Raw genomic sequence first — 25,183 nt, forward strand, 5'->3', positions numbered from 1 at the left:
TATAAAAGGGAAAAGATCTCCTCCATCGACAGTCTTACTGAAATTCACTCTTTTTCAATTAAGTCTTTGTCTAAAGCACCTTTTAAATTGAATAACAGAGATGTGTGTACATACATACATACATACATATATATATGTATGTATATACGCATGTATGAGTTTTCTGGTCCATTTTAATTTCAGAGACATGAAAAGTATTCCTCTGGTCACTCTTCCTTTAAATATAGAGTAGCAGTATAGTTTAGTAAAAAGAATTTAAAATTTGAACTAGCTAGATCCATTTTGTAGTTATATGGAATGGGATAAATTGTTGAGCCTCTGGCGTGATTCACCTGGCTTAAAATTCTAGCTCTATCCTTTATTGCCATGTAGCCTTGGGCAAATTTATTTACCATCGGGAACCTCACTTCCCTTTTCTGTCATAATAGGACAGTAATTCCTACGGTTTTTTTTATGGAGAATGGATTGAGGGGAGCAAATATTAATGTGCCAAAGGCTGAGGGAGTAGTCCAGTTGAGAGACTGCGGTTTTTTTGACTAGGTTGGTGGCAATGGGGACAGAAAATGAGATGGATTTGCAGTATGCTTTGCAGTAGAATTGATGGAACTTTCCATTAGAGTGAATACAGTGTAGATATAAAAGAATGAATCAAGGATAAAATCTAGATTTCTGGTTGAAAAATGGTTCAAATCAATGGTGATCCCACTTACTACTTGTTCAGAAGTGGTGTAGTGTTCCATTGCTAAGAGTTCCATTTTGCACACATGAGCTTGACATAACCTGTATCTGGTTGGATGCTAGAATCTGGAGTTCCCAGTAGAAGTGTTCTGGGCTAGAGATGTACTTATAGGAGTCGTCAAGATATCAATGTAATTTAAAGCTTGAGAACCAATTGAGATGGTACAAAGGTAGGGTGAGACTGGCGGGAAAGAAAAGGAAGAAAAATAACAAGAAGGGACAAAGTGGGCTCAGGAAATGCAGCTGTTCCCCATTCCGTCATCTCCCAGTGCCCTGCAGGGAGAAAGAACTCTTGAAACTAATCCTGCTGTCTCCTTCCAGGGTTAATTTAGAGGAGTAGGGAGGGGACAGTAGAGACATATATGAAAGCCTTAAATAGAAGCAGCTGCTGACTCTTCTGGGTAGTAATTTGATGACTATTTATTTAGCTTCAGTGGAATAATTTTGTGGAATAGATGAAACAATTTAAAATATTCTTATGCTGACTGTATATACCTTTATGTCTCACCAATTTTTAAAAATTGCATGGCTAGATTTACAGAAGGGCATTTCCAGGTAGAATTGAGATATTTTAAGGGTATAAAAAACTTGGGTATGCCACATGTTCAGTTTCAGTTAGTCCAATGAGTAAGTATTACTGTTAAAATTCTAAAGCACTATATACCTGTTAATGATGGATGATCATTTCTATTTGTGCTTTCCACATGATTATAAAATAAAATAAAATTATATTGGCAATTCGCATCTATTATGTCTGTGATAGTAAGTGCTTTTTTTGTTTGGTCTTTAATGGAAAGCAAGAATTTAATAAGCCAATGAGAGTTTTGAATGATTATTTTATGAACTAAGAATCTTTTTTTCATTCTCCTTATTCAGCCTTTAAGCTTGGGGATTTTTTCCCCTTTCTTTCTTTCTTTCTTTCTTCCCTAAGGAATGAAAGGGTTGAAAATCTGAAGCATCCCTGTTATGGTCTGCACCGAGGTTACTACGTTAAAAAACAAGTTCAGCAAGTTTTAAAGAAAAGACCTGTTAGTTAAGTAGAAGGCAAATATTTTCATTAGTGCTGAGTGGAAAAGGGAAAGTTTCATGTGACACATCAATGTTCGATCACTTCTCACCCAAAGCCCTTTTACCTCAGAGAAGAGGGAGAAAACAAAATAATGAATTCAAAATGAGGAGAGTTTACATCAGCAAAATATATATATTTTTTTCACAAAATGGAGAAAGAAGAGATGGTGCTATTTTATTCAGCACCTCAGTACTTTTTCATGTAAAACAGAAACTCAAACAATTATTTTGGATATGTTTTTGATTAGGATGGAACAATTAAGAATAATAATTGAGAAGATGCTAAAGGTAGCAAGGAAGATAGGGAAAGGAAGTACATTCCTGTAGCCTGACCCATTGTGTGTACGCGGTGGAGAGCAAAACGGCTTTTCATCTCCTGAACACCATCTCACACCTAGATGGCGCCAAGGATGCTTTATTTACCTTCTGGAAGCGATATGGTGCCCTGACATGGTGGAACTGAACCAAGGCCTTTGGGATGCACCTCTGGAGGAAGGAGGGGTTTCTCTCAACAGTGGTCCTCATCCCAGGCAACTCAATTTGAAAAGGGGAGAGCAAAGCTGTCCCATTTTAGACTTGTCAGTGTAATTATTGGTGAGGAGAATTGATTTCTGTTAGAAGTGCTACCTTCAACCCAGCTCCAAAGGAAGCTTGCCTCAGGAAACTAAATAAAATATTCACATGAAAATTTGCACAGGAAAATACTGGGGTCACAAACCGCTCTGATCATGAACCTCTTAAAAGAATTGTTACATTGGCTGGAGGAGGACTGGCTCAGCCCTCCACATGCATATGCTTCTTCTACTTCAACCAAGGGAGTTGTGGAAAAAACCGTGAGAAGAAGGGAGGCACAATGGCAGTGCAGTCATGCCTACATCACCAGGAGCAACAGCGTACCGAAATGGAGCACAAGATTGACAATGGAAGTTGAGTCACCGTATTGGTGCCTGTATATAGAACAAGTTCTAATGATATCCAGGGACAGGGTGAGATAGGCTGGCCCTCGTTGAAGGAAATAAGTGTGTAAAAGCTTGCAGTTTAAAAACAAACAAACAGAAGAGTACGGTTATCATATCACTCCTTCCCCTGCAAACATAGTCTCTCCTATTGATGAAAAATGGCAGCATGTATTCCATTCAGAGATTGCACTTAAAATACTTAATACCATTATGGTCCAGACGACAACAAACTAGAATGGATATTCCATAGTTCCTGGAGGGCAAGTGCTGCCCCAACCTTAATGCTTTATTTTCTAGATGGTCAAAGATTGTGGGAGAGTGGGCCAGGTAGCTGGGGAGTCAAGGGCTCAGAGCAGCAGCTATTTCAGAAGCATTTAATATTTTAATGACCAGTAGAGCCATATCCATGCTTGCCAGATAAATATAAACTCTGATGAAATTAGATGAGTTACCAAATGTTCTCTCCCTCTTGAAAACGTGAATCAATGGTGTGCAGCATTTTTTTTTTTTTATATTTTGGTTCAATAATGAATCTGAGCATGCTTCCTTGATCATTCATCAGGTATTTATTTTACTACACATTAATTTTGGTGATAGAAAAGATTTTGGAGCTACTTATTTTGAGAGTAACTTTCTACCTCAGATCTCTAATCAAAATTGAATTATTATCAAATGGTTTTTATAGATCCAAATCAAGATTTCATTCGTATATAGAAACAACGTTTTAGTGTATGCATGCACTTGAGCTATCTCGGGATCATTATACGTAAAGATTCGGGAAGAACTCATTTAGCACAGCTTTTCTAAGCATGGTTTTAAAAAAGGTAATCAGCAAATAAACTGCTGACCATAAATTATTTTTAAAAGTACTAATAGGAAAGATTGATTAAAAAAAAATTTTTTTTGCCACTGATGCGAACAGGGGAAGAAACTAATTTGGATACAAGTCAACTCTGCCTGCCTATCTAAATGGAGTGGATATCCAAAAGAGAGTACACACATTAAGTTGCTTTCCAGCACCCAGGTTGTTTGTTCCTACCCTCCTACTAGCTCTCTGTTGATTAAGGGCCACATTTCCAGAGGGCAGCAAGAACTCATGATCCTGAGAAACAGGATAGACTCTCAGTCCAACTGGGTTGCCTGGAATTTCCTTGGTTATGGAAGGACAGAAAAAATTATTAGGGAACTTGGAGAATTTTCTGTCTTGGAGAATTATAGGTAGAATTTAGTCCTATCTTCAGGTGCTTTATCCCAGAGAAAAAAAGGATGACTAAAAAAAAAAAATCTGCTGCCAGGAACATAGATAGATAAGTAGATAGACAGATAATTTTAAAAAATAGGCTTGGCTCACGGATGAACGATATGAGTGCAAAACCATCTTTGTGTTTCTGCTTCTCTCCAGTTCAGCCATCTCATTAACTCTTCCTTTTCTGATTCTTCTTTCTTTCTTTTTTATTTCAACCTCCTCACCTCTCTCCCCTTCCCCCTCCTCCCATACCCTCCCTTCCCCTCTCCTTCTCTTCCTTCTCCCCTCAATATCTCTTCCTCTTCTCCCCCTCCCTCCTCGTGTCCCTCCCCCTTTCCTGCTTCCTTCCCTCCCTCATTCCACTTCTGTTCTAACTCCAGTCACACAATGCTTCCTTAATCCTTTCCCTCCTCTTTTAATGCTTCAGCACAAATAACCAAGCACAATGTGGGAAATTGGTCTGGGGGAGTTTTGTGGGGATCGGAGCTAAGGGTGTATAAGAAAGATTTTATGATGTGGGTATTGTAAAAGGTTTAAAGTGGTAAAATATTCAGATCTTCTATAGTTAAGATCATTAGAACAGAGTATATAAAAAGGGCACAGATTAAATTACATGTGCCTTAGTGCTGCTAACTAATTAGACTAAGTGAATACTCATGATTTGTTTTATCATTTTTACATTAAGAAAATTTCTCAGATGGAGGATAATTACAGCCAAAGCCTAATTTTAACCATACTCTTCTGATGCATTAATGATTTCTTTTGTGTTATAATTGTTGTATTCATCAGGGCTCGTTAAGTGTTTCCTTTTCAGTATTCATGTAGAGGATGCAGAACGCAAAGTGGTAAGTGTGTCTTAAGAATGAGCCAGTTATTGAAATGAGTTTGATATTTCTAGTCCAATCATTGCAGTTTTATTATCTGCATGGCAAAAAATTCTAAAACATTTGGCACTACCATTCGTTTTAGCAGAAAACATATCTTTTGAAAATCAGAACTTTCCCTCATTCTATTCAATTGAGAATCTCAAATGTACTTATACTGAACTATAATTGATTACTGCTGTACTAATTATTTTGTGATGACTATTAAGTCATAAAAATCATATAATATTGTCATTTTTATCCTGTAAATGAAAGAATAATGGGTTAAAATGAATCAAGATTTATGGTCTTGAATCTGAATGAACAGAGGAAATTAGTAACTACTAATTAGCACAGATTAATAAACTACCATTATGCCTTCTATGAAGGTCCAATGTTCAAAAAAATTATAAGATTAAGTATGAATGTGGGTGCATAATATAATTGTATGTTTTAATTCACAGCCATCTTCAAACTTGAAAGATAAAAGAATAGAAAGAAAGCAAATTTAACACTTAAAATGCTAGATACACCTAGAGGAGATATATGTATTTGATTTATGTAACACGAGGACCATCTTAAAGCCTCTTAGAAGCAGGAGATTGTTTTTTGTTTTTTTAACCAAAGATAACATGTAAACTAATGTTGTAACTTTGAACTTTAACAATTGAGATGTGATTTGTCATAATTATATCAGAACGCTGAACTATTGTTATCAATAGAATTGAAGGACATTCTCCATATCTGCACTTTGTGTTTAGATTTAAGTAAAGGATGTTAGGTCATGAATATTTTGCCTCTAAAACACCTACTATTGCTAGTAATTTTTGTCAGAACTCAAAAGGACAGAATTTTAAAATATGTGGTCCAACTGCTCGATGTTGGAACTATAATATTAAAATGAAGGAAGTTAATAGAGTGTTAGGGATGAAAAACTCTTTCTACCTCTCCCGGTGGAGAGCCATTAAACAACTCTAGGCTTCCTGGCTCAGAAAAAATCTGGATGAGAACCTCAGTCTTCTGCTTCCCAGTTCACTGGTCGTTTCACTCACCAGATAGGCTTGAAGTAGCTCAGAACAAAATTAGATTTCGAATATCACAATCTACGAAAAGTAAATTTTCCTTCAAATATTTTCTCAGAGACTTTTTTCAAAAGGTTAGTTCAGTAATACTTTCATGACATGACCAGAGTTACTGATTTTAGAACCTTAACTACACAGAACATAGATGGATAAAACACATACATGTGCACACGCACACGCACACTCCTTATGCAAAAACAGACAACATGAAATCCTTACACTAAAGCTCATGCATTTTTCTAGACTCCCATTAGAGTATATTTCCTCGGACTCTGAGTTCCATTCTATCATTTTGCTTCTCCTGATTTTCTGCTCAAAGTAGATTAGAAGATTTCTTCCTTTGCTTTTGACAGGAAAGAGAGCAAGGTATAGGCAAGGGGAGAGCTATGTAGCTTGTTGCAAGCCTGCTACAACCAGCAAAAATAACAAACAAACCAACAAAACCCAGCCTGACAGTAAGGAGACAGTTATGTCACAAACTCACTCAGGAGTGAAGCTAATAACCTGCTTACTTCCATAAGCTGTGAGATCAGTCCTGAAAAGAGACTTTAAAATATTCACTGTTAAACTCATGCAACTTTAGGCCAAACACAAGGACACAGAAGCCATCAAATCTTTACAGGTCAATATCAGAAAGACCTGGGGACAGTGCCCCAGCTCTAGGGGTTGAGGTACATGTCTGAGGGGTCAAGGCAGACCCAGACTTGCTTCTTGCAGGTTTTAGTATCCAAGAAGGTCGAACAATGTGTGTGTGTGAGTGTGTGTATGTATGTATGTGTTGGAGGGTGGTGATGGTGGTGGGGAGCTGATGGGGGTGGGGGGATCTTGAAGAACATCAAGAAAATTCCAAGTTGAGCAGGTTGGAGCACTGTAGTGGTTTAAGGGTCCATTGCCAATGGATCCCAGAAAAGTAAGAAAGCAAATAAAACATAGGGAGCTAGGTCTAGCCTCTAGAGAAAGAGATTAAGTATAGTATTAGGGCCTAGCCAAGAAGATAGGGTTTAGGGAAGGATTTCTGACTCTAAATAAGAATCACAATTGGAATGTCAGGTAGGGAAAGAAGGCAGGAGCTCATAATTAGTACTGGACCAGCAGTGTCGGGCAATAGGGACAGGCCACAACTGGGGGACAAAGGGAATCTCAGAAGCTCTGGTAGCAAATAGGCTTGGCCTTCCTGTTATACCATCTGCACCGCGACTTCAGGCTTGTTTCAGCACCAGAGTGGGTTTGAGCACTCAGAAGGGCATCAGAATTTAGCAAGTAACTGCTAAGGAAGATAGGGGCTGGTGTCAATATCTTTGATGAAGTAGACAGGTGAATCCCTTCCTCCCTTCCTCTCTTCCTCCCTCCCTTCCTTCTTTCCTTTCTATTTTATAAAATAATTACTTTATCACCTATAGTCATTTCCTTAGTCTGTTATAGCTTTGCTCCCACCCACCTCCTTCTGCTGTTATTGGCCAGCATATTGCAATAATATTTCTATGTTATGGGACCAACAACACATTTCATGGATATAATGTGTTGTTTGATATATATATATTTTTGTTTATATGAAACGTATTTATATGTATAAATATAAAATGTATCATTGAGTTTAGAACACTTAAAAACATTTGGCTTTTATCATTTATATCTTTCGATGGATATTATCTATCTGATGTGACACTGCCGTCACTCCTTCCTGTACTTCTCTAGTCATACTTCCTTTTGTGCCGTGAGCATATTTAGAATGGCTACTTTGACATCTTTTTCTGTTAGACCCAACATCAGGTCACTGTCACAAGCAGTTTCTGTTGTCTGATTTTTCCCCTGGTGTATGAGTCACACTTTCCTGTTTCTTTTCAGGCCTCAACATTTTTTTTGTTGTTGTTGGAAACTAGGTATTTTAGATAATTCACTGTGCAACTCTAGGTTCTGGTCACTGCCTCCCACTTTGGGGCTTGTTATTGTTATTTGCTTGTTTATTTGTCGAGCGATTGCCCGGATCATTTGAGTGAAGTCCATTCCCCGGCGTGGTGTTAAGCCTCTCATGTTGCTCCTCAGGGTGGCACAGCTCTGGGTGTGCCCCCGCCAGCCTGGGGTGACAGTGGGACGGGTAGGGCTCTCTTCTTCTCTGTCCTTGACCACAGACAGCTGGTAAACTCCACGAATTGGCTGCTGTTGCTTCTACTGTTTTCAGTCATGCCACCAGGCAAATATTCCCCTATAACGTAATCCAATCAAAATGTAGCTTCTTGGAAGGAAATTTCCAAGGTCAGCATCTGCTATTTGTTCTGATCCCAGAATGACTCCTCCCAGCTATGTTAATCCCAGGTTCTCTTCCGAAAACTAGCTGTCTATACTCTAGGCTGTATCTTAATCTGATGTGCTCATCTCTTGCTAATTTCCTCGCATCAGGATTTCTCTTAGGAAGAGCATTGTCTGAAAGCTGAGACCTCTAGAGCAGAGTTTGATAGAAGACTATAAAACAAAAAAGATAGCTATGTCGTCTGCACGGGAAATGACTGGGAATTTGTGGTTGGAGTATAAACAGAGGGAGAGCAGAATAGAGAAGAGGGGGTCAGTCAACATGGAAACTTCAGGAAAAGTCAGCCAGGAAGAAATAAGTAGTACTAGAATAGCCACAGGATTTCTAATATTTGTTTCTGAGCTGTATGTGATGCTGCTACAAAAACCCTCTCAGATTCTTTGAGACTTCAAAGGCGGCTACGAATGGAGGCTTGTACTGGCGATACTTTGAGAGAGAAGGGATCTTTTTCTGAAGGTTGTCGCCCTTTAGAGAAAAGAATACAGGGGGTGACAAGGTGACCCGTAAACTGATTCAGAACTCTAGAAGGACTGTTTCCCATTCTTTTCCCATCTCGAGAATCTCCAGAGGGATGACAAGGGGAAAACAAGTTTACCCACTGCTTGCGGGAAAGAGGCTCAGCCTATTCTACTTAAACCTCAAAGGACGGAGTGATCCCAGCTAAATTTAGGCCCCTCACGTATGACATAATACTCATGACCACTTTAGGAGGTAGGTATACAGATAAAGAAACTGAGACTTATGGAGGTGAGGTCATTTGCTCATTATCACATTACCAGCGAGTGAGAAGCCAGCATTCCAATCCGGGTCTGACTCTAAACCCCTGCTGTTGTTGGTTATATTATTCTTCTGATCACGTCAAAACCCTTCAGTGGCTGCCATTGCTTCTGAATAAAGGGCCAACTCCTTAGCCCAGAATTTAAGATCTTCCTTAATCTGGAAACCAGAAGCTTTTGTAATCTTAATATTATGACTCTTAAAAGTAGAAACTAGAGGAATTTCTCTGGGACTGTGGTTCTTGTTCTTGAATCATGCTTTTCCAGGAACCTGCGTTCATCTCTGTGGACCAGCCTCACCGACTGGGCCTTGGCAGAGAGCAGCTAAATCACCTTGATGTGTGGGGGGAGGCAGGTCCTCTTCTTGTTCTGGGAAACTTTTCGTGTTTTTGCTGCCCAACTCCTGTGCCACTGGGTTCTGTCTGTCTGCCAGGGCACCTGCCTGTTACCATTTGCTGGGCCTCTCTGATGCTGCCATCTGTCTTCCTGCTGAGATTTCCACCTCGCCCTTGCCAATACATTCCCCTCATTCTTGGTTCCGCTTGGCTGCCTGAATTTACATTGCCCTTTGATGGTTCTTCACTCAAGTTCCAGTCACACCCTAATTGATTGGTCTAATTTTCAGGTTCTGGCCATCCCCATCCACTCCCATAACTGAATGAGGCACGTTTGTGAAACTTTGGATGTACAGGAAATACGTTAAGTTTGTGGGATAGTTGGCGACACCGGCCTGAATAGAGTGAAGGTTGTGCAGGGGAGGGAAGAGGAGAAATGACTATAATGTTCTTAGTACACGTGCAAGTTGGGGACTGTAAAAGAAAGAAAAGATCAAGACACAGAGTAAACTTAAATAACATAAGCTTTCAGTTGTTACATTCTCATTTTTATGTCTGATCTAAGGAATGGATCTTGGGACCCAGTTAATTAAGTTAACATATGGTCAGCCTTGCAGCCCATGCTGGTTGCTGCCACATTTGAAGCCACTTTCTCTGAAGTGAGAACCAACTCATTTCCACCTTGGCAGACTTAGAACTTTCCTTTCTGTGACCCAGTGCTAAGGTGACTGGGACTCATAAAACACCATCAGTATAAAACTCACAAGGAAAACACATAATTCAGTTCCTACTAGTCATTTTGGAAAATATGTATACGTTTTCTAAAACAAACATATTACATCCCAAGTCTTTTTTTCTAGTCAGTTACAGTGAGTAATACTCCTGATAAAGCTAAGAAATATATTAAGATAATAGAAATGCTTGTAAGTTATTAAAACTAACTGTATGAGTTATGTATGGATGACTTATGTCCCTGACATATCTTTTCCTTTATTACTGTGAATACTAACCATTTGAGACTACTTTCTAAGAAAGAATAGTGACAATACAAAGATAGTAAAACATAATGGTAATTGTTAGTTCTTAGGAATGAAAAAAGAGAAAGCAGTATCATCACTGAAAGAAAGCAGGAATGCTAGCTTTTTTTCTTACTCATCAGTCAATCCTTCACACATTCATACCATGAAATATGAAATGAAAATTCACTACATCTCTAGTTTGCCACCCGTGGGTATGGCTAATACACATACACACAGTAATAACATAAAAATAGAAAGTCTAAATTTCAACGATAGAACTTTTGTAAAGGCTGAATTATAATCACAAAATCGCAGTTGTTTTTGTTACATAAAATAGTTTATATGTGGTAGGTTGAGGACACTCGAGAGTTTGGATTAGCTGACTGCAAATAATTTTAAAAATTAAATATTTGTATCCAGCATAAATAAATAAATGTTTTATTAATGCCCTGTTGGAGTAAACTAAAAGTTTTAAAACATGGCAAGTGAATTGAAGGGGCAGCAGATGAAGACAAATGTCTAATATTGATGGTAAATATTGGTTTATTTCTCCTAGCTGTTGTATTGGGGACATGATAAGAAGCTGATGTCATCAGATAATGGAGTAACTCCTGAGGAATCTTTCTAAGAAAAGTAGGGTTTGGCAGCTGTTTGTAAATGGAAGCTATATTCCTTCCTTTTCTTTATAGTTTGTTTCAAAGAACTGTCAATTAAGACTTTTTATAAGGGGAAAGAGTTCTTAAGTTCTGTAAGTTTCGCTTTCTGAAGAGAAAGTATGCTGATGATGTTATAAGTTCTTTGAGAGTCAAAGTTACGTTAGAACTTTTGCTATCTCCTAGCACAGTTCTGAGTTTGTAGTAACAATTCAATAAATATTTACTGAATAGGACTGGATTATTTGTACAAATGTTAGCCAGTGAAATGAATCCAAATCTCTGAACTTTGTACAGAGAATGGGTTTGGAAAAACTTTAAGAGGAAATTCTTCTAGGACTTTATACAAGGGTGCTAATTTGGACAATTTTTTTTTAACATCTTTATTGGAATATAATTGCTTTACAATGGTGTGTTAGTTTCTGCTTTATAACAAAGTGAATCAGCTATACATATACATATATTCCCATATCTCCTCCCTCTTGTGTCTCCCTCCACCCTCCCTATCCCACCCCTCTAGGTGATCACAAAGCACCGAGCTGATCTCCCTGTGCTATGCGGCTGCTTCCCACTAGCTATCTATTTTACATTTGGTAGTATATATAAGTCCATGCCACTCTCTCACTTCGTCCCAGCTTACCCTTCCCCCTCCCCATGTCCCCAAGTCCATTCTCTACGTCTGTGTCTTATTCTTGTCCTGCCCCTAGGTTCTTCATAACCATTTTTTTTTTTTTTTACATTCCATATGTATGTGTTAGCATACGGTATTTGTTTTTCTCTTTCTGGCTTACTTCACTCTGTATGACAGACTCTAGGTCCATCAACATCAATACAAATAACTCAATTTCGTTTCTTTTTATGGCTGAGTAATATTCCAGTGTATGTATGTGCCACATCTTCTTTATCCGTTCATCTGTCGATGGACAGTTAGGTTGCTTCCATGTCCTGGCTATTGTAAATAGAGCTGCAATGAACATTTTTGTACATGACTCTTTTTGAATTATGGTTTTCTCAGGGTGTATGCCCAGTAGTGGGATTGCTGGGTCATATGGTAGTTCTATTTTTAGTTTTCTAAGGCACCTCCATACTGTTCTCCATAGTGGCTGTATCAATTTACATTCCCACCAACAGTGCAAGAGGATTCCCTTCTCTCCACATCCTCTCCAACATTTATTGTTTGTAGATTTTTTGATGATGGCCATTCGACTGGTGTGAGGTGATAACCTCATTGTAGTTTTGATTTGCATTTCTCTAATGATTAGTGATGTTGAGCATTCTTTCATGTGTTTGTTGGCAAGCTGTATATCTTCTTTGGAGAAATGTCTATGTCTGCTGCCCATTTTTGGACTGGGTTGTTTGTTTTTCTGATATTGAGCTGCATGAGCTGCTTGTAATTTTGGAGATAAATTCTTTGTCAGTTGCTTCATTTGCAAATATTTCTCCCATTCTGAGCGTTGTCTTTTCATCTTGTTTATGGTTTCCTTTGCTGTGCAAAAGCTTTTAAGTTTCATTAGGTCCCATTTGTTTATTTTTGTTTTTATTTCTATTTCTCTAAGAGGTGGGTCAAAAAGGATCTTGCTGTGATTTATATCATAGAGTGTTCTGCCTATGTTTTCTTCTAAGAGTTTGATAGTGTCTGGCCTTACGTTTAGGTCTTTAATCCATTTTGAGTTTATTTTTGTGTATGGTGTTAGGGAGTGTTCTAATTTCATTCTTTTACATGTAGCTGTCCAGTTTTCCCAGCACCACTTATTGAAGAGGCTGTCTTTTCTCTATTGTATATTCTTGCCTCATTTATTAAAGATAAGGTGACCATATGTGTGTGGATTTATTTCTGGGCTTTCTATCCTGTTCCATTGATCTATCTTTCTGTTTTTGTGCCAGTACCATACTGTCTTGATTACTGTAGCTTTGTAGTATAGTCTGAAGTCCAGGAGCCTGATTCCTCCAGCTCCATTTTTCTTTCTCAAGATTGCTTTGGCTATTCGGGGTCTTTTGTGTTTCCATACAAATTGTGAAATTTTTTGTTTTAGTTCTGTGAAAAATGCCATTGGTAGTTTGATAGAGATTGCATTGAATCTGTAGATTGCTTTGGGTAGAATAGTCATTTACACAATGTTGTTCTTCCAATCCAAGAACATGGTATATCTCTCCATGTGTATCATCTTTAATTCTTTCATCAGTGTCTTATAGTTTTCTGCATACAGGTCTTTTGTCTCCTTAGGTAGGTTTATACCTAGGTATTTCATTCTTTTTGTTGCAATGGCAAATGGGAGTGTTTTCTTAATTTCTCTTTCAGATATTTCATCATTAGTGTAGAGGAATGCAAGAGATTTCTGTGCATTAATTTTGTATCCTGCTGCTTTAGCAAATTCATTGATTAGCTCTAGTAGTTTTCTGGTAGCATCTTTAGGATTCTCTATGTATAGTATCATGTCATCTGCAAACAGTGACAGCTTTACTTCTTCTTTTCCAATTTGGATTCCTTTTATTTCTTTTCCTTCTCTGATTGCTGTGGCTAAAACTTCCAAAACTATGTTGAGTAATAGTGGTGAGAGTGGGCAACCTTGTCTTGTTCCTGATCTTAGTGGAAATGGTTTCAGTTTTTCACCATTGAGAATGATGTTGGCTGTGGGTTTGTCATATATGGGCTTTATTATGTTGAGGTAAGTTCCATCTATGCCTACTTTCTGGAGGGGTTTTATCATAAATGGGTGTTGAATTTTGTCAAAAGCTTTTTCTGCATCTATTGAGGTGATCATATGGTTTTTATCCTTCAATTTGTTAATATGGTTTATCATATTGATTGATTTGCATATATTGAAGAATCTTTGCATTCCTGGGATAAACACCACTTGATCATGGTGTATGATCCTTTTAATGTGCTGTTGGATTCTGTTTGCTAGTATTTCATTGAGGATTTTTGCATCTATGTTCATCAGTGATATTGGCCTTTAGTTTTCTTTCTTTGTGACATCTTTGTTTGGTTTTGGTATCAGCCTGATGGTAGTCTTGTAGAATGAGTTGGGGAGTGCTCCTCCCTCTGCTATATTTTGGAAGAGTTTGAGAAGGATAGGTGTTAGCTCTTCTCAAACTGTTTTATAGAATTCGCCTGTGAAGCCATCTGGTCCTGGGCTGTTGTTTCTTGGAAGATTTTTAATCACAGTCTCAATTTCAGTGCTTGTGATTTGTCTGTTTATATTTTCTATTTCTTCCTGGTTCAGTCTCAGAAGGTTGTGCTTTTCTAAGGATTTGTCCACTTCTTCCAGGTTGTCCATTTTTTTGGCATAGAGTTTCTTGTAGTAATCTCTCATGATCCTTTGAATTTCTGCAGTGTCAGTTGTTACTTCTCCTTTTTCATTTGTAATTGTATTGATTTGAGTCTTCTCCCTTTGTTTTTTGATGAGACTAGCTAATGGTTTATCAATTTTGTTAATCTTCTCAAAGAAACAGCTTTTAGTTTTATTGATCTTTGCTATTGTTTCCTTCATTTCTTTTTCATTTACTTCTGGTCTGATCTTTATGATTTCTTTCCTTCTGCTAACTTTGGGTTTTTTTCGTCTCATTTCTCTAATTGCTTTAGGTTTAAGGTTAGGTTGTTTATTTCAGATGTTTCTTGTTTGTTGAGGTAGGTTTATATTGTTATAAACTTCCCTCTTAGAAGTGCTTTTGCTGCATCCCACAGGTTTTGGGTTGTTGTGTTTTCATTGTCATTTGTTTCTAGGTATTTTTTGATTTCCACTTTGATTTGTTCAGTGATCTCTTGGTTATTCAGTAGTGTATTGTTTAGCCTCCATGTGTTTGTATTTTTTGCAGATTTTTTCCTGTAATTGATATCTAGTCTCATAGCGTTGTGGTCGGAAAAGATACTTGATACGATTTCAATTTTCTTAAATTTACCAAGGCTTGTTTTGTGACCCAAGATATGATCTATCCTGGAGAATGTTCCTTGAGCACTTGAGAAGAAAGTGTATTCTGTTGTTTTTGGATGGACTGTCCTAGAAATATCAATTAAGTCCATCCTGGTTAATGTGCCATTTAAAGCTTGTGTTTCCTTATTTATTTACATTTTGGATGATCTGTCCATTGGTGAGAGTGGGGTGTTAACGTCCCCTACTATGATTGTGTTACTGTCAATTTCTCCGTTTATGGCTGTTAGCATTTGCCTTATGTATTGAGGTGCTCCTATGTTAGATGCATAAATTTTACAATTGTTATGTCTTCTTCTTGGACTGATCCCTTGATCGTTATGCAGTGTCCTTCTTTGTCTCTTGTAATAGTCTTTATTTTAAAGTCTATTTTGTCTGATATGAGAATTGCTATTCCAGCTTTCTTTTTTTTTTTAAATTAATTATTTATTTATTTATTTATTGTCTGTGTTGGGTTTTTGTTGCCGCGCGCGGGGTTTTTCTAGTTGCAGTGAGTGGGGGCTATTCTTTGTTGTGGTGCGCAGGCTTCTCATTGCGGTGGCCTCTCCCGTTGCGGAACACAGGCTCCAGGTGCGTGGAGCTTCAGTAGTTGTGGCACGTGGGCTCAGTGGTTGTGGCTCGCGGGCTCTAGAGCGCAGGCTCAGTAGTTGTGGTGCACGGGCTTAGTTGTTCCGCGGCATGTAGGATCTTCCTGGACCAGGGATCAAACCCATGTCCCCAGCATTAGCAGGCGGACTCTTATCCACTGCACCACCAGGGAAGTCCCCAGCTTTCTTTTGATTTCCATTTGCATGGAATATCTTTTTCCATCCCCTCACTTTCAGTCTGTATGTGTCCCTAGGTCTGAAGTGGGTCTCTTGTAGACAGCATATATATATGGGTCTTTTTTTGTATCCATTCAGCCAGTCTGTGTCTTTTGGTTGGAGCATTTAATCCATTTACATGTAAGGTGATTATCGATATGTATGTTCCTATTACCATTTTCTTAATTGTTTTGGGTTTGTTTTTGTAGGTCTTTTCCTTCTCTTTTGTTTCCTGCTTAGAGAATGTCCTTTATCATTTGTTGTAAAGCTGGTTTGGTGGTGTTGAATTCTCTTAGTTTTGCTTATCTGTAAAGGGTTTAATTTCTCTGTCAAATCTGAATGAGATCCTTGCTGGGTAGAGTAATCTTTGTTGTAGGTTTTTCCCTTTCATCACTATAAATATATCCTGCCACTCCCTTCTGGTTTGCAGAGTTTCTGCTGAAAGATCAGCTGTTTAACCTTATGGGCATTCCCTTGTATGTTATTTCTTGTTTTTCCCTTGCTGCTTTTAATATTTTTTCTTTATAGTTAATTTTTGATAGTTTGATTAATATGTGTCTTGGCATGTTTCTCCTTGGATTTATCCTGTATGGGACTCTCTGTGCTTCCTGGACTTGATTAACTATTTCCTTTCCCATATTAGGGAAGTTTTCAACTATAATCTCTTCAAATATTTTCTCAGTCCCTTTCTTTTTCTCTTCCTCTGGGACCCCTATAATTCGAATGTTGGTGCGTTTAATGTTGTCCCAGAGATCTCTGAGACTGTCCTCAATTCTTTTCATTCTTTTTTCTTTATTCTGCTCTGCAGTAGTTATTTCCACTACTTTATCTTGCAGGTCACTTATCCATTCTTCTGCCTCAGTTATTCTGCTATTGATTTGATTCCTTCTAGAGAATTTGTAATTTCATTTACTGTGTTGTTCATCATTTTCTGTTTGCTCTTTAGTTCTTCTAGGTCCTTGTTAAATGTTTCTTGGATTTTCTCCATTCTATTTCCAAGATTTTGGATCATCTTCAGTATCATTACTCTGAAGTTTTTTTTCAGGTAGACTGACTATTTTCTCTTCATTTGTTTGGTCTGGTGGGTTTTTACCTTGCTCCTTCATCTGCTGTGTGTTTCTCTGTCTTCTCATTTTGCTTAAATTACTGTGTTTGGGGTCTCCTTTTTGCAGGCTGCAGGTTCATAGTTCCCATTGTTTTTGGTGTCTGCCCCCAGTGGCTAAGGTTGGTTCAGTGGGTTGTGTAGGCTTCCTGGTGGAGGGGCCTATTGCCTGTGCTCTGGTGGATGAGGCTGGATCTTGTCTTTCTGATGGGCAGGACTGCATCCGGTGGTGTGTTTGGGGGTGTCTGTGACCTTTTTATGATTTTAGGCAGCCTCTCTGCTAATGGCTGGTGTTGTGTTCCTGTCTTGCTAGTTGTTTGGCATGGGGTGTCCAGCACTCTAGCTTGCTGCTTGTTGAGTGGAGCTGGGTCTTAGTGTTGAGATGGAGATCTCTGGGAGAGCTTTCGCCATTGGATATTACGTGGAGCTGGGAGGTCTCTGGTGGACCAGTGTCCTGAACTTGGCTCTCCCACCTCAGAGGCAGAAGCCTGACACCTGGTCAGAGCACCAAGACCCTGTCAGCCACACAGCTCAGAAGAAACGGGAGAAAAAAAAGAAAGAAAGAGAAAAATAAAATAATATAAAGTTATTAAAATAAAAATTAAAAAATAAAAAATAATTTTTAAAAATTAAAAATTAAAAAGTAATTAAAAAAAGAAAAAAGGAGAAGAAAGAAGAGAGCAACGAAACCAAAAAACAAATCCACCAATGATAACAAGCACTAAAAACTATACAAAAAAGAAAAACCAAACCAAAACAAAACAAAACAAAGCGAAACAACAACAAAAAAATGGGCAGACAGAACCCTAGGACAAATGGTAAAAGCAAAGCTATACAGACAAAATCACACACAGAAGCATACACATACACACTCATAAAAAGAGAAAAAGGAAAAAAATATGTATATCGTTGCTCCCAAAGTCCACCGCCTCAATTTTGGGATGATTTGTTGTCATTTCAGGTATTCCACAGAAGCAGGGTCCATCAAGTTGATTGTGGAAATTTAATCTGCTTCTCCTGAGGCTGCTGGGAGAGATTTCCCTTTCTCTTCTTTGTTCGCACAGCTCCTGGGGTTCAGCTTTGGATTTGGACCCTCCTCTGTATGTAGGTTGCCTGAGGGCGTCTGTTCTTCTCTCAGACAGGACGGGGTTAAAGGAGCAGCTGCTCCGGGGGCTCTGGCTCACTCAGGCCGGGTGGAGGGAAGGGTACGGATGTGGGGCGAGCCTGTGGCGGCAGAGGCCGGCATGACATTGCACCAGCCTGAGGCTGCCGTGTGTTCTCCCGGGGAAGTTGTCCCTAGATCACGGGACCCTGGCAGTGGCGGGCTGCACAGACTCCCGGGAGGGGCGGTGTGGAGAGTGACCTGGGCTTGCACACAGGCTTCTTGGTGGCGGCAGCAGCAGCCTTAGCGTTTCATGCCCTCATGCCCGTCTCTGGGGTCCGTGCTGATAGCCACGGCTCACGCCCGGCTCTGGAGCTCGTTTAGGCTGTGCTCTGAATCCCCTCTCCTCGTGCACCAGGAAACAATGGTCTGTTGCCTCTCTGGCAGCTCCAGACTTTCTCCCGGACTCCCTCCCGGCTAGCCATGGCGCACTAGCCCCCTTCAGGCTGTGTTCACGCAGCCAACCCCAGTCCTCTCCCGGGGATCTGACCTCCGAAGCCCAAGCCTCAGCTCCCAGCCCCCGCCCGCCCCAGCGGGTGAGCAGACAAGCCTCCCGGGCTGGTGAGTGTTGGTCGGCACCGATCCTCTGTGCGGGAATCTCTCCGCTTTGCCCTCCGCACCCCTGTGGCTGCACTCTCCTCCGTGGCTCCGAAGCTCCCCCCTCCGCCACCCCCCGTCTCCACCAGTGAAGGGGCTTCCTAGTGTGTGGAAACTTCTCCTCCTTCACAGCTCCCTCCCCGAGGTACAGGTTCCATCCCTATTCTTTTGTCTCTGTTTTTTGTTTTTTCTTTCGCCCTACCCAGGTATGTGGGGAGTTTCTTGCCTTTTGGGAGGTCTGAGATGTTCTGCCAGCGTTCAGTAGGTGTCCTGTAGGAGTTGTTCCACATGTAGATGTATTTCTGATGTATTTGTGGGGAGGAAGGTGATCTCCACGTCTTACTCTTCCACCATCTTGAAGGTCTCTCTCCATTTATATCTTGTATTTTTAAAAAAATGATCCTTACAATAGCCCTATAAGTCATGCATCATTAAGCATGAGTTCAAAGAGGCTCATAGAAAATAGTAGGTTGCAAATTCATGTCTTCTGACCCAAATCCATTGTCCCAGTCCAAGGGCTACACTCTGTCCAGCCGTGTTTCCTCCCTGACACTCCTTCCCTGCTCAACTTTGAGTGTTCGGGAGATGAAGGACTCCTCAGAGTCACCGGCAGAGCAGCAACCTCCAAAGCGCTGGCGTGATGAGTTATTGGCCCCTGTGACTCCAACTTCAAAACCCTGTCGAGGGGCAGAAGAGCCCCCCAGAAGGGCACTTCTCCACACTGGTCTGCAGAACCCCCGGGACGGGCTGGGCAGAGTGGGGCACCACTGCCAAAACCTGCTTTCTCATTCAAGTCATCATGCTCACTCCTGGACAGTTCTCTATTCAATCATATGGTGTACAAAGGCAAATATGGGTACAGAATGTAAGCTGATGGCATGGGATGGAAATGACGTGATCTGGGTTTTCTTAGGGTTCTTCGCTGTTGCCAGGAGGTTCCTGCTTCAGTGGTTCTCTCAGGAACTAAGGGCCTTTGCTGAGTAGTGCCACAGAAATTGTTGGCTGAGAGCTGGGTTGTTTCAGCAGTGAATGGGAAAGAAGACGGCAGCACCCATTTTTTTCTCTACCCCGCAGTTCAAACAAAAATCTGATTATTTTCTATTATCTACCCTCCTCTGTTTGGCCGTGTGCTTCAGAGGAGAGTCGCTCCAGGCACAGGGAAGTCATCTTGATTGCTTTAAACCAGTCATGGCTGACCCATAGCCTTGCCAATAATCCATGCATACATCAGTATGTGACAGGGTTCTAGCTAATGAATCATAACAGATAACCTGCTGCAAAACTTCTGGGAGAGGGTTCCTTGATCATAAGGGAGAGCCATATGTGGGAAGAGTTTCTTCCTTCTCTAGAAGAAGTGATAACTGTACGTAGTGCCTGGATTTGCATAGTTATCTTGTGAGTATGAGAAGATGTAGCCCAAGGACGTTAGTTGACACACTGTGTATATCAAAAGAGCAAGCTGGAAAAAGAACTGATGTCATTGCTGACTGGACGGATTGCTATTTTTGAACACACTGTTATGTGAAATAATATATCTACTTATATCATTATTGTTGTGGTACTTTGAGTTGAATTTTCTAGTTTGCATAGGATTATCAGAATTAGCAAATAAAAATGTAGGATGCACAGTTAACTTTGAATTTCAGATAAACAATGAATAATTTTTTAGTATGTGTTTGTCCAATGTTATACTTGTCCCATGTAATATTTGGGACATCCTTATGCCGAAAAATTATTTGTTGTTGATCTGAAATGCAAATCTAAATGGGCATCTTGCATTTTATATTTGCCAACCTTAAGCTTGTAGTTGAGTGAAGTCTACGTAATTCAGCGCTGAAAGGCTTTTCTCAGGTCTGACTGAGTATACTCTTTCAGAAGTAAAAGGTGAACGTAGATTCGCCAGTCATAGTTTGAGTATACATATTTGAAATTCAGCCTCATATGCTCAAGAAGTAATAATAATTGCCTAGAATATTTTTATTCTTGAAGCTTGTCAGTGAATTCCCACCGAGATTTGAAATATTATTGTAATGCAGATTAACAGTGGAAAGAGTCAGACCGATCTTAGAATCTCACTTTCTTTTCTTACTACCAGTATGGCCCTGGAGAAATCAACTCTCTGAGTCTCAGTATCCAACTGTGTCGTTATGAGGAATTAATAAGACAGTTTATGAGAAGCACCTATTATGTCAGACACACAATATTTCTCAAAACATATTAGGTCTCTTTCCTGTATTGATTGTGAAGAACCGTTGCAGGTGTACTGTAAGGGTATTATACCAAGAAGCAATAGAAATTCAGTCATCCTACCAAGTACCTATGTGGCTCCTTCCCTCTGCACAACTTGAGCAGAATGAGTGCAGTAAGATGTAGACAAATGAGCTGCCTTGTGAAGAACTTGTATTACATTACTGCTTAGCTAGCTGAGTTTTGCTCCTGACTGTAGGAGTGACACACATGAGATTGCTCGTAAATAGTAGCTGCTATTGTTTTCTAAACTGAAAAGAAGAGTTTTGCCTTTTCTTGAAGGACAGGGACCCATCTTATTCTTAGTATCTTCAGCATGTGGGCCACACACTCAAAGGTACTGAGTGAAGTATACATGGCCAGAGAACTGGGTTCCTACTTCATGGGCAATGAACAGACCATTCCGCCTTCCTAATGTGTTATTCTACATTCAAACTGTCATGCCCATTTTGGGATTTTTCTATCCTACCTTTATGCACAGAAACATTATTCTCACAGAGAAAAATGTAGAGCCGACAGAATGACAGCTGTGATGTCAAGTCTTACTGTGCTTCTATGATCCTAGAGAAGAGAAGACTTGGAGAGGTGGGAGACTAGCAGCTGCCCTCAAGGAGTTGAAGGGCTGTCATATGGGAGAAGGATTGCTCATGCTGTGGATTCCAAAAGGCAGAAGAACTAGAGTTGAGTGGTACCAGTTATAAGGAGGTATGGTCAGGCTTAAGCTATTAAAACTACCCAGTTCTGCAATGCCTCAACTGTGGTGACGTATCCCCTGCTGAGATGTTGATCACAGACTTTGATATACGATTCTTCAGGGATATTAGAACAGTAACTGCAGCTCTGTTTTCTTCTTAACTTCTAACATAGGAATAATCCCAGGTATCAATTCACAGGTGAGGGATTTGATCCAACTAAACCTGAAGAAACTCCTTTGCTAGTTTTAAGGCATCTGTAAAGTGTTAGTTGCAGTGGTTTTCAAACTTTGCTGCAGATTAGAATTGCCTTGCAAACTTTGAAAAATCTGGATGCCCAGGCCACATCTTCAGAGATTCCAATTTAATTGGTGTGGGTTATAGCCTAAGCATTAGGATTTGCCCAAAACTCCCTAAGTGGTTCTAATATACAGCAATTTTGAGAATCACTGAACTAGTTAGAGAGTATGAGTCTGGATTTTAGCTTGGAATCTGATTTAACTAGAGGTGTAAATGAGCAACTTTTAAAACTTCTCTTGGCTCTATATTCCTCATTTACTAAAAGCGGGCAGGGGTGGCGGTGGGAGATGTACTTCTAAAGTATCTTCCTCTAAAATTTTATTATTCTAGGGCCCTTCAAGGTTTATGAATTAAAAGGTACTTCACTGCTTTCTAGAAATAGAAGAGGATCTCTGTTCAGAGACCTGGGAATGATTTGCACTCTTTCTGTCGGTTTTAATGGCAGTCATAGACTGCCCTCAATGTGGGGATGTTTCTGTCACTCAGAGGAATGTGTGGAACCAACAGCATTCAGGTGGGTGGTTTCAGCAGCCCTCTGCTTGTAACTGGCATACACCCTAATTTGAGCAGTAACTGAGGATAAAAGTGGGTTTCTTTGCTCTTCTCTGTGACTCCAGAAGATACTCTGTTGCCAGAGGTAGCATCATTTGATGGATGACTGGACATTTTTCTTGGAATTTGGAGTTGATGGCTTTCGTGCTCTTTGGAGCTTGCTGCCTTGCACACAGCTTAGTGACTTGCTTGCCAAGACTTTTCCTCCCATGACCCAGGACACTCAAGTTCTCTTTAGGTCTTAATTTTACTTCTCTCCAAATGAGAGTGTGTGTTTCTTCGTCACCCTGATCTCGTAGCAACTGACTCTAGACAGGCGGTGATGGACACAGGACTCCATTTTATTCCCCCCGCCCAAGGAAATTTAAGGAGGACTCCTATTATTAGGTTTTCTCAAAGATGTTGTTTATATTTTAAGTAATTCATATTTGTTAGTGAAGTTTTATTTGCCACACAATGCACACAGAAGTAATCAGAAATGTGGACTATCACAAGGCATAAAACATCAAAATTCGACCATATTTTATGTCTGAAATTTCTTACTTTCAAAAGGGAAGGTACTTTTAGAAGTATAGTCTCCTACTGTTAATACTTCCTGAATTTTTTGTTAAAAAAATTCAAAACCCATTACCGTATACACAATTCAAGATAAATTACCCAGTTCAAACTCAAACAATCCTATTGGGAGAAAATTTTTGAAACTTTGCATTCCTTGTGAAAGAGTTAAACATGTTCTTCCTATTCTGGCCGTCAGATCTCCACATGTCTACCCTGGGGTGTAAGTAAATGCTATTAGTGCACCATGGAAGTGGGAAAGAACTGTTGTTTTTTAAATCAGGGAGGGCAACAAAGCAATAAGAAGGAGCACAGGGCACCATGTTAGTGACAAATCGCAGGAGGTGGTTCTAGAAAGGTTGTGAAAACTAGTTTCTCATTGCAGGAATCGGGTTGGGCCACTCCTTCACCCCCCTTCTCAAACACAAATATTTTCATATAATAAAAGCCTGTTCCCTATGGTTATAACCCAGCCTCCCCTCCTCCGACACCACCATTTTTAAGGGGCTTGCTGCGCGGACTTTTCCAAAGTCCCAAGGTTTTTTTTCTCCCTCTGGCCCTTGCAGAGGTGAGGCGTCCCTTCGGGGGCTCACGCCGCGTGAGGGGACCAGAAACACCCACTAGGATCCAACCCGGGCAGCCGGCGGCCCGAGCATGCGCTGAGAGTTCGTGCAGCTGGCCCTGGCTGCCGCCGCTGCCTCGTCCGGACTTGGCGAGGACTTGGGAGGGACAGCGGCGCTGGGAGGTGGCTTAGCAGAGACTTTCCAGCAACTGCTGCCCAGGACTTTTTTTTTTTTTTTTTCCCCCCCCCTTTTCCCAGGAGGCGGCGACGGCGGCGGCGGGGGGAGAGGAAGAGAAGGAAGCTTCTCCAGTTTGAGTCAATGCAGCCCTGAGGCTTTCCAGGAGGAGCGTCGCTGCCCCGATGAGCCCCCGCAGTGCGTCCCTGCCTGTCCCCCGGCGGGATCGGGGCGCGGAGCCCAGCGCCGACGGTGAGTGGCCGCGCGTCTCTCGTCCTTCCTGCCCGCTGTCCCGCCAGCCCTCCGGCGGCGGCTGCCCCCGGCGCTGTGTGCTAAACTACTTAAGAGTGCTGGCTTCGGGGCTCCCCGCCGCCGGCGCTTCCCCGCGCGCCCTGCCGGGGGCGCGCGCCCGGGTGGCGGGGCGGCTGACCGCGCTCGGCTTTGTGCTCCTCGGGCGGCTGGGAGAGCCGGGTCGCGGCCGGGGCCGGGGCCGGGGGAGGGGGACGTGAATGACTAACCCGGCGTCTGCACAGCTGCACCGGCCCTAATTCCCGTGCGCCCCTCCCCGCTCCCCGCCCCCCGCCCCCGGCTAATCCATCATTCCGGGGCCCAAACATCATTTCTCGTGTTCTCCCGGAGAAACCCTAGTCGCCGGGCGGAATCCCAGCTCAGCGCTGCGCCCCCTCCAGTGCCCCGCGTTCACACACGAGCTGCGGGATGGCGAAGGGGGTGCGGAGGTGGGGGGTCCAGGAACTGTCCCAGTGAGAGGGACACTCTCACCTTCGGTGTCGCCGGCGGCGTCTGTGACATCTCCGGGGGTGGGGGTGGGGGGGCGGGAGTGTGGTTTCCAATCTTTGGGACAGTTCCGAGCAGAGCTCTCCCCGAGGAGGGGCGTGGACTGAGGGAGGTTTTAAAGAGCGTCTCATCAGAATTCAGAGGACACCGCCGCGTGTCCCCCGAGAACCCGAGTTTGCTGCGCGCCTTCATTCATCCGGGGAGACAATCTTTTCTCTTCCCAGCAGGTGTTATCTGAAGCCTGTTTGGAACTTTGGGGAGTTTAGGTTACTATTATAACTTTAACAAATGATTTTCGATGAAGCGATGTCTCGAATGAACTAGGCTTCGGACCAGACCTGCACCCAACTGAGGGCTGGCAGAGGAGGGATGGGCTGGGGGTGAGGAGCGCGGTGGTGAGAAGTCCCCTCTTATCCCCCGCCCTCTGCAGATCGCTGCTGTTTTGCCCGTGGGGGTAGGATGTGGTGAAAGGATGGGGCTTCTCCCTCCCGGGGCTCACAATGGCCAGAGAAGATTCTGTGAAGTGTTTGCGCTGCCTGCTCTACGCGCTCAATCTGCTCTTTTGGGTAAGTCAAGCAGTCCACTGCACCAACAGGTGGGGACGGCTGGACTCGGTTTCCTAGAGCCACCACATAACGCGCCAAAGGGCATGGCTAAGCATTAAT

The 25,183-nt window shown here is 41.4% G+C and overlaps 1 protein-coding gene across 6 annotated transcripts in view; it reads left to right on the forward strand.

Moving 5' to 3' along the window:
• Window positions 1-23,690: 23,690 nt before the first annotated feature.
• TSPAN12 (tetraspanin 12) overlaps window positions 23,691-25,183 on the forward strand; it is a 65,781-nt gene continuing 64,288 nt past the window's right edge. Inside the window, exons 1-2 of one of the 6 annotated variants that reach the window (XM_057550397.1) lie at window positions 23,691-23,975; window positions 24,949-25,084. In XM_057550397.1, the coding sequence (XP_057406380.1) occupies window positions 25,019-25,084 (66 nt within the window). In that variant the 5' untranslated portion in view covers window positions 23,691-23,975; window positions 24,949-25,018. Of the gene's footprint in view, window positions 23,976-24,441; window positions 24,461-24,583; window positions 25,085-25,183 lie in introns of those variants that run through there. The other 5 variants (XM_057550398.1, XM_007177258.3, XM_007177259.3 and 2 more) reach the window with 5 other exon arrangements.

The sequence above is a fragment of the Balaenoptera acutorostrata genome, chromosome 7 (genome assembly GCF_949987535.1).
Source record: "Balaenoptera acutorostrata chromosome 7, mBalAcu1.1, whole genome shotgun sequence".
Classification (NCBI taxonomy): Eukaryota; Metazoa; Chordata; class Mammalia; order Artiodactyla; family Balaenopteridae; genus Balaenoptera; species Balaenoptera acutorostrata.